At 40.7% G+C, this 15,448-nt stretch overlaps 1 protein-coding gene across 10 annotated transcripts in view; it reads left to right on the top strand.

Annotated features, from left to right (window-relative positions):
- Positions 1-15,448, top strand: part of LOC121277996 (intersectin-2-like) — a 216,145-nt gene that overhangs the window by 84,727 nt on the left and 115,970 nt on the right. For 9 of the 10 annotated variants that reach the window (XM_041187974.1, XM_041187968.1, XM_041187971.1 and 6 more), the window contains 3 exons: positions 2,251-2,314; positions 5,025-5,188; positions 6,636-6,836. In XM_041187974.1, the coding sequence (XP_041043908.1) occupies positions 5,056-5,188; positions 6,636-6,836 (334 nt within the window). In that variant the 5' untranslated portion in view covers positions 2,251-2,314; positions 5,025-5,055. The remainder of the gene's footprint in view (positions 1-2,250; positions 2,315-5,024; positions 5,189-6,635; positions 6,837-15,448) is intronic. The other variant, XM_041187973.1, reaches the window with a different exon arrangement.

The following is a 15,448-nucleotide window of genomic DNA, read 5'->3' as shown; positions in this document are numbered from 1 at the left end:
TTTGAGATGGTCATTGCCTGGCACTTGTGTGGCACAAATGTTGCTTGCCACTTATCAGCTCAAGCCTAATGTTTCCCAGGTCTTGCTTCACATTGGCAGGAACTGCTTAGTATCTGAGGAGTCGCGAATGGCATTGAACATTGTGCATTCACCAGCGAACTTCCCCACTTCTGATCTTACGGTGGAAAGAAGGTCACTGATGAAGCAGCAGAAGATGATTGGGCCTAGAGCACTATCATGAGGAACTCCTGCAGCTATGTACTAGGACTGAGATGATTGGCCTCCAACTACCACAACCATCTTCCTTTGGGCTAAGTATGACTTCAGATAGTGGGGAGTTTTCCCCCAATCCCCATTGACTTCAATTTTGCCAGGGCTCCTTAATGTCACACTCGGAAAAATGCTGCCTTGGTGTCAAGGACAGTCACTCTCACCTCACCTCTTGAGTTCAGCTTTTTTCTCCATGTTCGGACTAAGGTTGTAATGAAGTCAGGAGCTGAGTGGCCCTTGCGGAACCCAAATTGTATGCCAGTGACCGGATTATTGGTGAGTAAGTGCAGCTTGCTAGCACTGTCGATGACCCCTTCCATCGCTTTGCTGATGATCAAGAGAAGGCCACTGGGATGGTAAATGGCCCGATAAGATTTGTTCTGCTCTTTCTGGACTAGACATACCTGAGCAATTTCCTCCAGGGCATTAGGCTGGGCCTCTGGATCACTAGTCCAGTGACATTATCATGATGCCATTGTCTCCCCTCGATACTGCAGCAGCCCGATCTGAGCTGGCTGCACTAATAATGCATCTAACTATGGTTCCTTTACAAGATACAGTTTGTACTACACTATGTTTTGAGTCTCCAAGGTAGAAAATCCACACCAATAACTTAGTCTTAGTAGTTCATACAACTAGAGAAGCATGAGGTAGACAAAGCACTCCATTCTCTCCTTTCCACAGTCAATGTTTGTGTATCACCCCAGCGTCTGTTGACCAGTTAGAGATCTCTACTGACAGTTTGGCGCCAGTTCACCTTGGGTTGCTCTGTTCTTCTACGCACCAATGAGTATTTGAAAAAGGCATCTTTTTATTTTTTGCTTTTAGTGCAGCATATCCGCCTCTTTGCAATTATTGTGTTTCAAGGGTGATTAGTAGAATAAAATGTATTGTGGAGAATTACTGGTTGGTAAATTAGCTGTGATAGTAAATATTTCATGCCCATCTATTTCAGTTAACTGGGATAATAATGAACTTCACAGAATTTATTTGTCCACAACTAGAATAAAATAAACTTTGTTTTGAATGGGCAGTAGCCTATATATATATATACTTTGTAGTCCATATATGTTTTTGATTTCACAATTTATTCCAACTTTAACCATTAGAACTGCAGACTGTTTTATTTATTTTGGTTGTTAAAGGTAATGATTTAATCATGCTCTGCCTAATACTACACATGGGTTGGTTGCTTGGGGAAATATACATTGTGTGACTTTTTTTTTACAAAGAAAGCATCAGCTTTAAAGCTTGGAACCTGAGGACAGTGACTGTCCAGATTAATTCTGTAACAAAAAGTTAATTTAAATTGGGTTGTGCTGAAGAAGCTATGTTTTCTAAAGGTGTGAGTGGTACATTTATCATTGATGAGTTTTTGACCAACTTACACTGACAAAGCATTTATAACTTGCCCTTGTTCTGGTTTCAGTTCACTGTAATGAAACCTGCGTAACTGAAGATGCACAGCAAGGAAAGCAATGGCATCATTGTTGTGTGTTAATGCAGCCGACCTTTGTGAATTCAGTGAAAGCCACTAGAATAAGTGTCAAATTAGAAAACAAGCAGAACCTGATTAACAGGTACAAGAAAGGCTGACACAGCCATCACAAGGCTGAGAACTCAAAAGGAATCAGATTATTAACCTATTATGCGAAAATAAGAATTTATGCGGCCTCTGTAATTTGTGATAGGTGTACGCAACATTCCTTAATGATTATTGGTTCATTAAATATATTAAGCACATGATAGCATAAAGATAAAAAATCAAAATATTGATGGTAGAAAGTAGATGCTGAGTTTCTATAAGTCTAGGGGCAAGCTAATGGAAAATACAGAATTTTTGCATTAAAAAATTTTTCTGGTAAATTTTAAGCCCATTTATATTTTACAATTTCACAATGAGATGGAGCTGTGGTTTTATAGTTATTTATAAATCCTTTCCTTATTACATTAAAATATATTTATTTTAATGCTTAACAGGTGACCAAGCTCGAAATTTCTTTCTGCAATCTGGTTTGCCAAAGCTAGTACTAGCTGAAATATGGTGAGTACTGAAAACTGACCTTGTGATAGGTCACTGCTTTTACAATGATCTCTTTTTCATATTTAACTGCTAGCATTGAAATGAGTAAATAAAATGTAACATTTATAACCCAACCTAATATGTTCAAATTGTGACTGGGGCTTTGTCCTACTAAAGGGTTTTTCAAACTGGTGACCAAAGAAGTGACTGACACCTCAATTGTCTAACTTTACTCGTAGTAACCACCATTTAAACTAACCAGGCCAACCTGCCCTCTCAGTAAGAAAACCTTTGTCACACCCTGTTTATTCCACTCAAGAAGAAAATCTTTGTAATTCCTAAATGATCTGGTTGCTGGTCAGTTATTGCATCTTTCTCATTGTTAAAAAAAAATAGTTAATTTGTTATTTGTCTTTTGTATATTTTGTGTTTGTAAAACTTTAATAGGATGTTGCACTAAAACCTGTTATCGTGTTATTGTTTCAATGTGTTTACTTTGCTTGGGCATGTTTCATGCATTGGGGCCAAAATGACATGATGTTGTTTTAATATGATTCATGTGTGCTATTCTTTATTTGACATCTCAAAATATTCTTACCATTGCCGCTACCAGTAATGGATATTAATTCACCAGTGCTGCACTTAGTTATATAGCTCACTGTGCTCTCTCCATTTGTAAGAACAAAATCAATGATTTTACTGCTGGTTTTTTTTCTCCACAATTTAAACATAATATAATTTCCACAGTAAACTTCACTGAAATCCTAATGGAAGCATCTGTATAGATATTAAATCTAACTTCTCCTTGTGTTCAAATCTTTCCATGACTTCAGCCCTCCCTACCTCTGTAACTCCTTCCAGCCCTAATACCTTGCATGATCTCTGTGCTCATCCAATTCTGGCCTTGAGCGTATTCCTGATTTCCTTCATTTCATTGATGGCCATGCCTTCAGCTGCTGGGACCTGAGCTCTGGAATTCCCTTCCTGTACCTCTCCGCCTTCCTCCTTTATGTCACTTCTTAAACCAACCTCTTTGACCAAGCTTTTGGTCATCTGTACTAATATCTCTTTATGTAGCTTTGTGTTAAATTCTGCCTGGCAATACTCATGTGAAGCAATGTGAGAGGTTTTTTGCTAGATTAAAGGTGCTTTATAAATGCTTTATAAAGGTGCTTTATAAAGGTGCTTTAGTTGTTGTTGTAAAATAATAGCAAGAAAACAATAATGCTTGATAAAATATCAAATCACTCCACATAAAATAGTATTTTACATATTCTGTTAAAGCCATAATGGATCATGGTGTTGGATATATTCAATAAATGAAATTTACCCCACGTGCTAAATGTTTTGATTTTCTATAGTGAATAAATTGCAAAATTTATGAAAGAGCTTATTATTGCATACTTGTTACTCAAACTTTTTTAAAACTGGGCTTATGCTTGGAGCAATCCTCTTTTGGTTTAGTTGCAGGGACAATATAACTTGCCAGCTCTCATTCATAGGGAACATTCCATGCTGCTGCTAAAGGACAGCCTTTCTGTTGTAGCTACTTACTTAGTTTACACCTATGTTCTTTTTCCTTTTGAAATTATGGGCAGAATCTTCCAGTCAGCATCCTGGGGCAGGCCTGATACGCCGACGCGCAACGACGTCGAGCGCACGTCCCAACATCATCACACGTCACCGCGATATTTCATTCGGTGGGCGTGTGCCAGAGTCGGCTGTGCGCCTGCTGAAATTTCAAGGGCCTGTTAAGGCCATTAAGGGATTAATTAAAGTATTTAAGAATGCTGCCCATCCAACCTTAAGGTTGGCAGGCAGTTAAAAAGCCCAAGCGGCCTTCGCAGTTTTCAGGAAACCTCATCCATGGGCGGGATGAGGTTTCCTGAAGCTTATATAAAACAATTAAATAAATTTACCCACCTTTACAAACATGTGACTGTGCCACATGAGTTGGGACATGAGGGGACATGTTTAAATACGTTTTTTAATCGATTATTTAATTTTTCTCATATCCATTCATTCTCCCTGAGGCAGCTCCGTGCTGGGCGGGTCTTAATTGGCCCGCCCGCATAAAATGGCAGCGTGCAGCTGATCGTAGGTGGTGATTGACTCTGGGCTTGCCCCCGTCCGTTCCCGGCCAGCCTGCCTGCCATAGGAAAAATCCAGGCCTTCTCTTTTAAACCCCTCCAACTCTATGCCTGCCTCACGTCCTTTTTCATTCTTCATAAAACTTAACCCTTCAATCAAACTTTTGGTCATCTCTAATATCTCTTTTTTCATTGGGCGTGAGCTTCGTTGGCAAGGCCTCATCTCTAATTGCCCTTAAGAAGTGGTGGTGAGCTGCCTTCCGTAACCACTGCAGTCCATCTGGTGTAGACATATGCACAGTGAAGTTAGGAAGGGATATCCATATCTCACCGTCCTATTATTTTTGTCAGATTATAGCCCTGCGGAGTGCCTTGGAATATTTTTCTGCATTAAAGTGCTATGCGTAACCGCAAGTTGTTGTTTTCGGTGTCATGTACAGAATAGTCTCAGACCATTAAAATCTAATTTCTGCCTTGAAAATTGAATGGATTTTGGGAGAAATGTATATTATCCATGTGATTTCTCAGAAGCTAATTGAATATTTAAACATTATGTTGATTATATTTCAGCTCTGTGAGTAGTGCCTAGAATCCAACAAAGTCTGCAATATAATTGTAGATTTTTTTTTCCTTCTATAAAGGACCCTGGCAGACTTGAACAAGGATGGAAAAATGGACCAGCAGGAATTCTCCATAGCTATGAAACTGATCAAGATGACCCTTCAAGGTCACCTGGTGCCCACCACACTTCCACTCGTTATGAAACAGCCACCAATCCCTTCACCTTTAAGCTCTGCACGATTTGGTAAATAAAATCCTCTGAATAAGTGTAGAATAGATTATTAAAGCATTGTACTTGGTCCCTCATATAATATTTTAGTGCCGTGGGGATGCTGTATTTATTATATTGGCATTAAAAAAGGTACATTTGAGGCAATACGTATCTGTATTTTACTGATCGAGCACCTGTAGCAATGTGCATCAAGAATTGAGACTAACTATAGTCTTCAAGGGAAGTGGGATAGACTGTGGGTGTAATTGAACCAAGTGACACAGCCTTAATTCATTTCCCATTTTAAAGTCTTAAACTCTGCCCTTATTTTTACCAGATGTTTTTAGATTTTTTTTATAATTCAATTGGATACCAGTTATCATGATTACTACAGTTTAATATCAGGTAGTTTAATGTGGTCTCTCCAAACACTGCCCAAGTCAGAGAATAAAACCTCTAACTATTCTCCAGGGTGTTTAGAATACTTTAAGTGGATGTTGTACAAAACCTGATTGGTCCAGACCCACAATTTCCCCCCAATTTTATACTGGGAAGACTAAACCATTAGCTGCCATCTCCAACATGAACACTATTCATTAGCCAATGACACCATCCCTCTCTCTGGTCACTGTCTGTAGCTGAACCAGACTATTTGCAACCTCTGCATTCTTTTTGATCCTGAGCTTCCAACTGCATACCCCCATACACGCCCTATCGTCAGACCACCTACCTCCATCTCTGTAATATCATCTGTCCATGCGCCTGCCCATCTTCTGCTAAAACTCTCTTCTGCTTTTGTTAGAATAGAGAATTGTTACCTCTATATCGATATTCCCCTAGCAGGCTTCCATCTTCCATCTTCAGTAAACTTGAGCTCCTCTAAAACTCTGCAGCCTGCACCATTTGAAGCAGCTCACCATCGGCCCTGTGCTCACTAAGCTACATTGGCTCCTGGTTCAGAAATTCCACAAATGTAGAATTCTCATCCTAGTGTTCAAATCTCTCCCTGGCCTGGCCCCTCCCTATCTCTGTAACCTCCTCTAGCCCTACAACCCTTCCAGAATATTGCATGCCTCCAATTCTGACCTCATGACCATTCCTGATTTCCTTCACCCTTGCTTGTGCCTTTAACCACCTTGGCCCTAAGTTCTAGAATTCAATAAGTAAACCTCCAACTCTCTCTTCTCCTTTAAGACTCTCCATTTGGTCACGTATCTCAATATTTCCCGATGTGACTCGGTGCAAATTTTATCTGATACAGTTCCTGTGAAGAGCTTTGGGATGTTTTGCAAGGTTGAAGGTACTACATATATGCAACTTTTTGTTGTTACTGAAATCCTAATGTCAACACTGAGAATTGTGCCTCTACTCTTCTGGTAACCATATATCAACTTCTGCTTACCTTTAAAAAATAGCAAGTATTTAAAAGAATTGTCCATAGTGATGAATTTAAATTGTTCATATTTAAATTCCAATATAGGAATGGGAAGTATGCCAAATCTATCAGTCCCACCAAACATGCCTTCATTTGCTTCCTTGGGTCCCACATCATCTTTGACATCAGTGACCTCCATGCCACCTTTGGGTATGTCAGTTCCCCTGATACCTGCTGGTAGTACATCAACATTGCCAAATGGTACATCTATCCTTATTCCGCCATTATCTGCGCAGAGTTCTGCAAGTAAGTAATACAAATTGATGTGTAGCATTTCGATCTATAATTGACAGCAGTATTTCAAACTGTATATAGATTTTTTTGCAAAACATTCCTTGACGTTTTGTTCATTTTCTCATATTTGCTCTCATAGACCTTTATCTTGAATCTTCCATTGAGAAAATGAGAGAGTTTTTTATCGTTTCACTCACAAAAAAACACAAATGGTTGTGTTAATTATTGGGTGTTTCAGTTTTCCGTTACATTCATGTCCCTATCCAATTTAGCCAAGACGAGAAATTAAGGATCCAGTTGGATTTGAACTGAATATGACCACTTTTGTCAGTTTTGGACCAAATATTGCAGTGGACCAAATATTGCAGTTGCTATGCAGATTTTACTTTGATTTAAAACGTACCTTTCCATGAAATACAATCCATCCTTTTTTTGTTGTAGTACTCGACAAAATGTAGAAGTGAAATGCTGAAAATGCAGAGCCGGAAAGAGAAAGATTGCCTAACATTTTGAGAATGACCCTTCATCAGACTTGTTCGTTTCCAACATTTCTGTTTCATTTCAGATTTTCAGCATTTATATTTTAACTGTAAAGTATTTTTTGAGGTGTTTAATTGGGGTCTTTTCAGTCCTTTGTGCTACTTCCCCATTCCTGCTATACCTAGGCAACTTTGACTTAAAACAGAATACTACAGATTCTGGAAATCTGAAGTAAAAACAGAAAATGGCAGAAATACTCAGCAGGTCTGGCAACATCTGTGGAGAGAGAAACAGGGTTAACGTTTCAAGTTGTGACTTTTCATTAGAACAGCAAAAAGTTAGAAATGTGATGGCTTTTAATTTGGTGAAATGGGGAAGGGTAGAAAAAAAACAAAAGCAAAAGTCTGTGATAGTACAGAAGACAGGAGACATTTAACTGCAAAAGAGTTGGTGGTGCAGAGCCAAAGTAGGTAGCAATGGGACAAGTAAAGAAACAAAAGATGAGTCCAGAGTAGATATAAATGCAAGAATAATGAACAGCTGCCACGTGAAAGCAGAAACGAGAAGAACAAGATTAAGACTAACGCACGCAAAGAGAAGGAAACAAAATGAGGGTGGGGGGAGGCGAGCAGAGATTACAGTCTGCAATTGTTGAACTCAGTGTTAAGTCCTGAAGGCTGTAAAGTTTCTAATCAAAAGATGAGGCCTTGTTCCTTGAGCTTGCATTGAGCTTCATTGGAACACTGCAGTAGGCTGAATACGGAGAGCAAGGTGGAAACATAAAATGTCAGGCTACTGGAAGCTTGGGGTCATGCATGAGGACTGAGCGGAGGTGTTCCACAAAGCGTTCACCCAGTCTGTGTTTTGGCCTCCCACTGTAGAAGAGACCACATTATGAGCAGCGAATGCAGTATACTAAATTGAAAGAAGTTCATGTAACTCACTTCTTCACCTGGGAGAAGCCTTTGGGGCCTTGGACGGTGAGGTGAAAGGATACAAAACATTAACTGTTTTTCTCTCCACAGATGCTGCCAGATCTTTGAGTATTTCTATCATTTTCTGTTTTTATTTGTTTTTTCTTGAGGGTTAGAAAATCTCAGTAACTTTTTGCCATTAAATGTCTCCTGCCTTCTGTACTACCACAGACTTTTGCTTTTGATTTTTTTTCCACCCTTCCCCATTTCACCTACTTAAAAACCATGATAACCCGCTCACCAAATCCATAATTCATGATTTTATTTGTAGCTCTCATTTGCAATAAATGTACCATAATGGTAATAATCAATATACAGTAAAATCTTTGTTATCTACCATGCTCAGGGAACAGGTGGTGCTGTTAATCAAAAATGCCCATTAACGGGAAGTTACATTACTCCGGACATGAGGCAAGGTGCCGCTCTGTCTTTGAGGGTTGAAGGGAACGGGCAGCAACTAGGCAATCAAGGGTCCCAGCACAGCAGGGGACCACAGTAAAACCACTACATCTGAAGACCAAGCTGACACTACAATTGACATCACAACCTTCAGACTAGTTTTTTTTTAAAAATCAAGCTGTCAGTTTCAGTTTCACTGACAGCTGGTCTGAGTGGTATATTATTGTTCAAGCACAGTAACCAAAACTGGTCCAATAATTTAATTTCAATGTACAGTCTAAGAACAACTTCTGTAGATTTACAATCTGCTGTTATTATTAGTTTTCTTTTAAAGAATGCATTATTTGAACACTGGAAGTGACTGACAAAAAAACGAGCTGTCGGAGATTAAGGTTACTAGAAAATTCTGATTTGCAAAGTGTCAGTAACACAAAATTTACTGTAGTTTTATTTTCATCACCTTCTGCCAACTTTCTCATTTGATATCTATTAAGGAATTAATAACATTTAGTTAACTTATATTCATTTAAAAAATTACACATTTCTGTTAACTACAATCCACATTTGTCACTTAAAGCACATTGAAGTTCTGTAATCATGTAGGTCACAAGTTTAATTGCATTTAGGCAAGATTTTGTTTCCATATGAAATTGATCTAAAATGAAGGCAGTCAAATGAATTGTGCCTTAAATAGACTTAGGCATAGGAACATAGGACCTAGGAGCAGGATTAGGCCATTTGGCTCTTTGAGCCTGCCCTGCCATTCAATAACATCATGGCTGATCTGGCTGTGGTCTCAACTCCACTTTCATGTCTACCCCCAACACACACACACACCCCTCCACCCCATAACCCTTGACTCTCTTATCTATCAAAAATTTGTCTAACTCTGTCGTGAATAAATTCAATAACCCAGCCTCCACTGCTTTCTGGGGAAGAGAATTCTACAAACTAACAAATCTCTGAGAGAAAAAAAATCTCTTCGTCTCCATCTTAAAAGGGAGACCTCTTATTCTTAAACTGTGCCCCTTAGTTTTAGTTGCCCCAACATGTGGAAACATCCTCCTGGCATCTATCCTATTAAGTCCTCTTAGATCTTATACGTTTCAATAAGATCACATCTCATTCTTCTAAACTCCAATACGTATAGGCCCAACCTGTTCAACCTTTCTTCATAAGGTAATTCCCTCATCCCATGGATGAATCATGTAAACCTTCTCTGAACTGCTTCTAATGCAATTATATCTTTTTTCAATTAAAGAGACCAAAACTGTACACAAATTCCAGATGTGGTCTCGCCAAGGCCCTGTACAGCTGCAATAAAACTTTCCTACTTTTATATTCCATTCCCCTTGCAATAAATGCCAACATTACATTTGCCTTCCTAATCACTTGCTGCACCTGCATACTAACCTTTTGTGATTCATGCACCAGGACACTCAGATCCTTCTGTACCACTGATTTCTGCAGTCTCTCTTCATTTAAGTGCTTTGCTATTCTTCCTGCCAAAGTGGACAACTTCACATTTTCCCACATTACACTCCATTTCCCAAATTTTTGCCCGCTCACTTAACCTTCTCTATATCCCCTTGTAGACTCTTTACCTCCTCTTGACAACGTACTTTCCTTCCTATCTTGGTACAATGGGCAAATTTAGCTTTCAAACATTTTGTCCCTTCATCCAAGTCATTAGTAGGCACTCTCAGACTGACAGATGAAAGCGTTTGTAATCCCTGAGAATGTAATTGTTTCTTCCATTTGGTACATTCAACCTAATGAGGTTCTCCCCTCCCAATATTTCCTCTTTCTCAATATCCTCCTTCATAGGAACATAGAATAGAGGAGCAAGAGAAGGCCATTCAGCCCCTTGAGCCCGCTGCACCATTCAACCAAATCATAGCTGATCATCTACCTCAATGTCATTTTCACACACTATCTCCATATCCCTTGATATTTTTAATATCTAGAAACCTACCAATCTCTGTCTTGAATATACTCATTGATTGAGCCTCCACATCACCCTAGAGTAGAGAATTCCAAAGATTCACCACCCTCTGAGTGAAGAAGTTCCTCCTCATCTCAGCCCTAAATGGCCTACCTCTTATTCTAAGATTGTGTCCCCTAGTTCTAGACACCCCAGCCAAGAGAAATATTCTTCCTGCATCTACCCTGTCACACCCTCTAAGAGTTTTGAATGCTTCAATGAGATCATCTCTCATTCTTCTCTAAACTCAAGGGAATGTAGACCCAGTCTCCTCAATCTCTACTCATAGGGCACCCCTGTCATCCCATGAATCTGTCTGGTGAACCTTTGTTGCACTCCCTCCATGGCAAGTATATCCTTCCTTAGGTAAGGAGACTAACACTCTACACAATACTGCAGGTGCGGTTTCACCAAGGCTCTATACAATGGCAGCAAGACCTTCATTCAAATTCTCTTGCATTAAAGTGTTATGACTGGTCCCCGGCAAGGTCCCCCGATTTGTTATGATCCTGGACAAGATACCCCAAATTGTTATGCTCCTGGGTGAGGAGGGATGAACTGGCTCCCCTTCTTATTCAACCATCTCGGTTGACCACGACAAAGTTAATTTAAAAAGGATTCCTTCCCTTGTGGACCCCTTTTCCCGGTCCAAATGCATTTATGTTTTAGAAGGAGCCAATTTAACCAGGCTTTCTTGAGCCAAAGAAAGACTAAAAACCCGAGAAAAATAATAAAAAAAACATAACCCACATGCAACACAGATTAGAAATGAGAAGTTGAGTCCAAAAATAAAAGTAAAAAAAAAGTGAATCAGCCTTTATCTTGTCCGTAAGGAGTAGATAGTGAAACGTTGCAGCCATGAAGTTGGGTGCTCCCGGTAGAGTTGACTTTAGCAGTTGAGCAGTTAGTTTGGAGACACTTGGTTCTGCAGGTTAGCTGAAGGGGTTGTCCTGTTTATTTTTGATTGTGCCATTGCTGATTTGTGACTTGCCTCCCGCAATAGAGAGAGACTTTTACCTGCAAGCTGCAGGGATGCCTAGTTGCTGTTCTTCTGCCGTGACCTTAACAGCACACGCAAGCATACTGGAACTAGAACACCAGAACTAGCACACATGGGTCAGGGTTGCAGCTGGCTTTTTAACCCCTTTTCTTGTGTATTCCTTGAAGGGATAAACAAACATGTCTTTCATCCATCAACAGGAGATGGTTTCTGCTGAGATGGTAATCAGTCTCCATTGCTTCTGCATTCATAAGAGATTAAAGTTCAGCCTTTTGCATTGCATTTCTCCTTTTGAAGTCTCTCTGTCTGAAGTAGGCCTTGACACCTTTTAGGTGTGATATTCTATGATCTCTGGACTAGTCAGTCAAGTGTAATCCACATAGGAATTTTCCAGAAAGTGGTTACCTTAAAGTCTCAACCAGTTTTTGCTGGTATGTCCTTTTTAAAAAAACACGTCTTCCTCAAAAAGTTCAGTATGTCTGATTCGCTGTTGATGGACTGTGATCCACTATCATGAGAAAAGGCCAATATACCATATGCCTTTCTAAATGCTTGCTGCACCTCCATGTTAGCTTTCAGTGATTTATGATCAAGGGCCACCCAGGTCCCTTCGGACATCAACACTTCACAATCTCTCACCATTTAAGAAATGCTCTGCATTTCTGTCTTTCCTACCAAAGAGGATAGCTTCACATTTTTCCACATTATATTCCATGTGCCATGTTCTTGCCCACTCATTAGCCTGTCTAAGTCCCCTTGAAGCCCCTTTGCATGTTCCTCACAGCTCTCATTCCCACATAGTTTTGTGTCATCAGCAGTCTTGGAAATATTACATTTGGTCCCCACATCCAAATCATTGATATAGATTGTGAATAGCTGGGGCCCAAGCATTGATCCTTGCAGTATCCCTCTAGTCACAGCCTGCTAGACTGACAATGACCTGTTTATTCCTATGCTCTGTTTTCTGTACGTTAACCAATTCTCAATTCAAGCCAGTAGATTATCCCCAATCCCATGTGCTTTAATTTTGCTCACTAACCTCTTGCATGGAACCTAATTGAAAACCTTCTGAAAAAACAAATACACCACATCCACTGGTCCTCCTTTATCTATACTACAAGTAATAGCCTCAAAAAACTCCAACAGTTTGTCAAACATGATTTCCCTTTCAAATCTCCATGTTGACTCTGTCCAATCCTACCATTTTCTTTCGAAGTGTCCAGTTATCACATTGTTTATAATAGATTCTAGCATTTCCCGTTTTCTCACTCTCTCCTTTCTTTAATAATGGGGATACGTTTTCTACCTTCCAAGCTGCAGGATTGCCTGTCTACTGACATACTTTTTAATGTAGTTTCCCAATCTACCATGGCCAACTTTCCCCTCATACATAAGTAGTTTCCTTTGTTTAGACTGCAGACCCTAATTTGCGATTGAACTACATCACTTTAAAGCTTAATGTAAAATTCCATCAAATTATAGTCACTCTTCCCTAAAGGCTCCTTTACAGTGGGATTATTAATTATCCCTTTCTCATTGTGCACAACTAGATCTAAAATAGGCCATTCTCTACTTGATTCCTCAACACACTGTTCTAGAAAAACATCTTGTATATATTCCAGGAGTTTGTCCTCTACAGCATTAGTGCTAATTAGGTTTACTCAGTTTAGAAAAGTAAGAGGTAGCTTGATTGAAACTTGAGATCCTGAGGGGTCTTGAGCGGGTGGGTGTGGAGAGGATGTTTCCTGTTATAGGAGAATCTTAAAAATACAGGGTTGCCCATTTAAAACGGAGATGAGGGGAAATCTTTGCTCTGAGGGCCATGAGTCTTTGGAACTCTCTTCCTGAAAAGGCGGTGGAAGCAGAGCCTTTGAATATTTTTAAGTAGAGCTGGATAGATTCTTGGTAAGCAAGGAGGTAATAGGTTATCAAGGGTAAGCTGGATGCAAATTTGAGGTTACTATCAGATCAGCCATGACCTTATTAAATGGCAGAGCAGGCTTGAGGGGCCGAATGTCCTACTCCTGCTCCTTGTTCGTATGTATGTATGCCTGCTAGTGGATTGAAGTCCCCCAGGATTACTGCATTACCTTTGTTACATGCACCTCTACTTTCCTGATGTATTCTGTGCGCTACACACCACTTCTGTTTGATGTCGATGACATAATGGTATTGCCGCTGGACTAATAATCATGAGACCCAGGGTAATGCTCTGGGGACCCAGTTTTAAATCCCGTCACAGCAGATGGTAGAGTTTGAATTCAATAAAAATCTGGAATTAAGAGTCTATGACCGATGAGCATGAAACCATTGTCAAATGTTGTAAAAACCCATCTGGTTCTCTAATGCCCTTTAGGGAAGGAAATCTGCCATCCTCACCTGGTCTGGCCGACATGTGACTCCAGACCCACAGCAATGTGGTTGACTCTGAAATGGCCTAGTAAGCCACTCAGTTGTATCAAACTGCTACCAAGTCTCAAAAAACGTACGGACTGACCTAGGCACTGGAAACGACAACGGCAAATTCAGCCCTGTCAACCCTGCAAAGCCCTCCTTATTGACACGTGGTACCAAATTTGGGAGAGCTGTCTCACAGACTAGTCAAGCAACAGACTAACAGTCATCGTCACAGAATCATACCTTAGAAATAATGTCCCCGACACCACCATCACCATCCCTGGGTTTGTCCTATCCCACTGGCAGGATAGACCTAGCAGAGGTGGCAGTACAGTGGTACACAGTCGGGAGGGAGTTGCCTGGGAGTCCTCAACATCAACCCTGGACCCTGTGAAGTCTCATCAGGTCAAACATGGGCAAGGAAACCTCCTGCTGATTACCACATAGCGCCCTCCCTCAGCTGATGAATCAGTGCTCCTCTATGTTGGACACCACTTGGAGGAAGCACTGAGGGTGGCAAGGGCGCATTATGTACCCTGGGTGTGGGACTTCAATGTCCATCACCAAGACCGGCTAGGTGGGACCGCTACTGACTGAGTCCTAAAGTGCATAGCTACTAGACTGGATCTATGGCAGGTGGTGAGGGAACCAACAAGAGGGAAAAACATACTTGACCTCATCCTCAGATGCTGAAGCAGCCCATGCCCAAATGGAGCAAGACCTGGACAATATCCAGACTTGGGCTGACAAGTGGCAAGTAACATTTGTGCCGTACAAGTGTCAGGCAATGGCCATCTCCAACAAGAGAGAATCTTGATGTTCAATGGCATTACCATTACTGAATCCCCCCACTATCAACATCTTTGGGGTTACCATTGACCAGAAACTAAACTGGACTAGCCGTATAAATGATGTGGCTGTGAGAGCAGGTTTGAGGCTACAAATCCTGCGACGAGTAATACACCTTTTGACTCCCCAAAGCCTGTCTACCATCTACAAGGCACAAGTGAGGAATGTGATGGAAACCCCCCACTTCCCTGGATGAGTGCAGCTCCCACAACACTCAAGAAGCTTGACACCATCCAGGACAAAGCAGCCCGCTTGATTGGCACCATATCCACAAACATTCACTCCCTCTACCACTGACGCACAGTAGCAGCAGTGTGTACCATCTACAGGTACACTGCAGGAATTCACCAAGATTCCTTAGACAACATCTTCCAAACCCATGACCACCACCATCTTGAAGGACAAAGGTAGCAGGTAGACGGGAAAATCACCAGCTGGAAGTTCCCTCCAAGTCACTCACCATCCTGACTTGGAAATATACTGCTGTTCCTTCACTGTCGCTGGGTCAAAATGCTGGAACTTCCTTCCTAATGACACAGTG

The sequence above is a fragment of the Carcharodon carcharias genome, chromosome 5, assembly GCF_017639515.1.
Source record: "Carcharodon carcharias isolate sCarCar2 chromosome 5, sCarCar2.pri, whole genome shotgun sequence".
Classification (NCBI taxonomy): domain Eukaryota; kingdom Metazoa; phylum Chordata; class Chondrichthyes; order Lamniformes; family Lamnidae; genus Carcharodon; species Carcharodon carcharias.
This window is presented reverse-complemented; position numbering and strand designations above follow the sequence as displayed.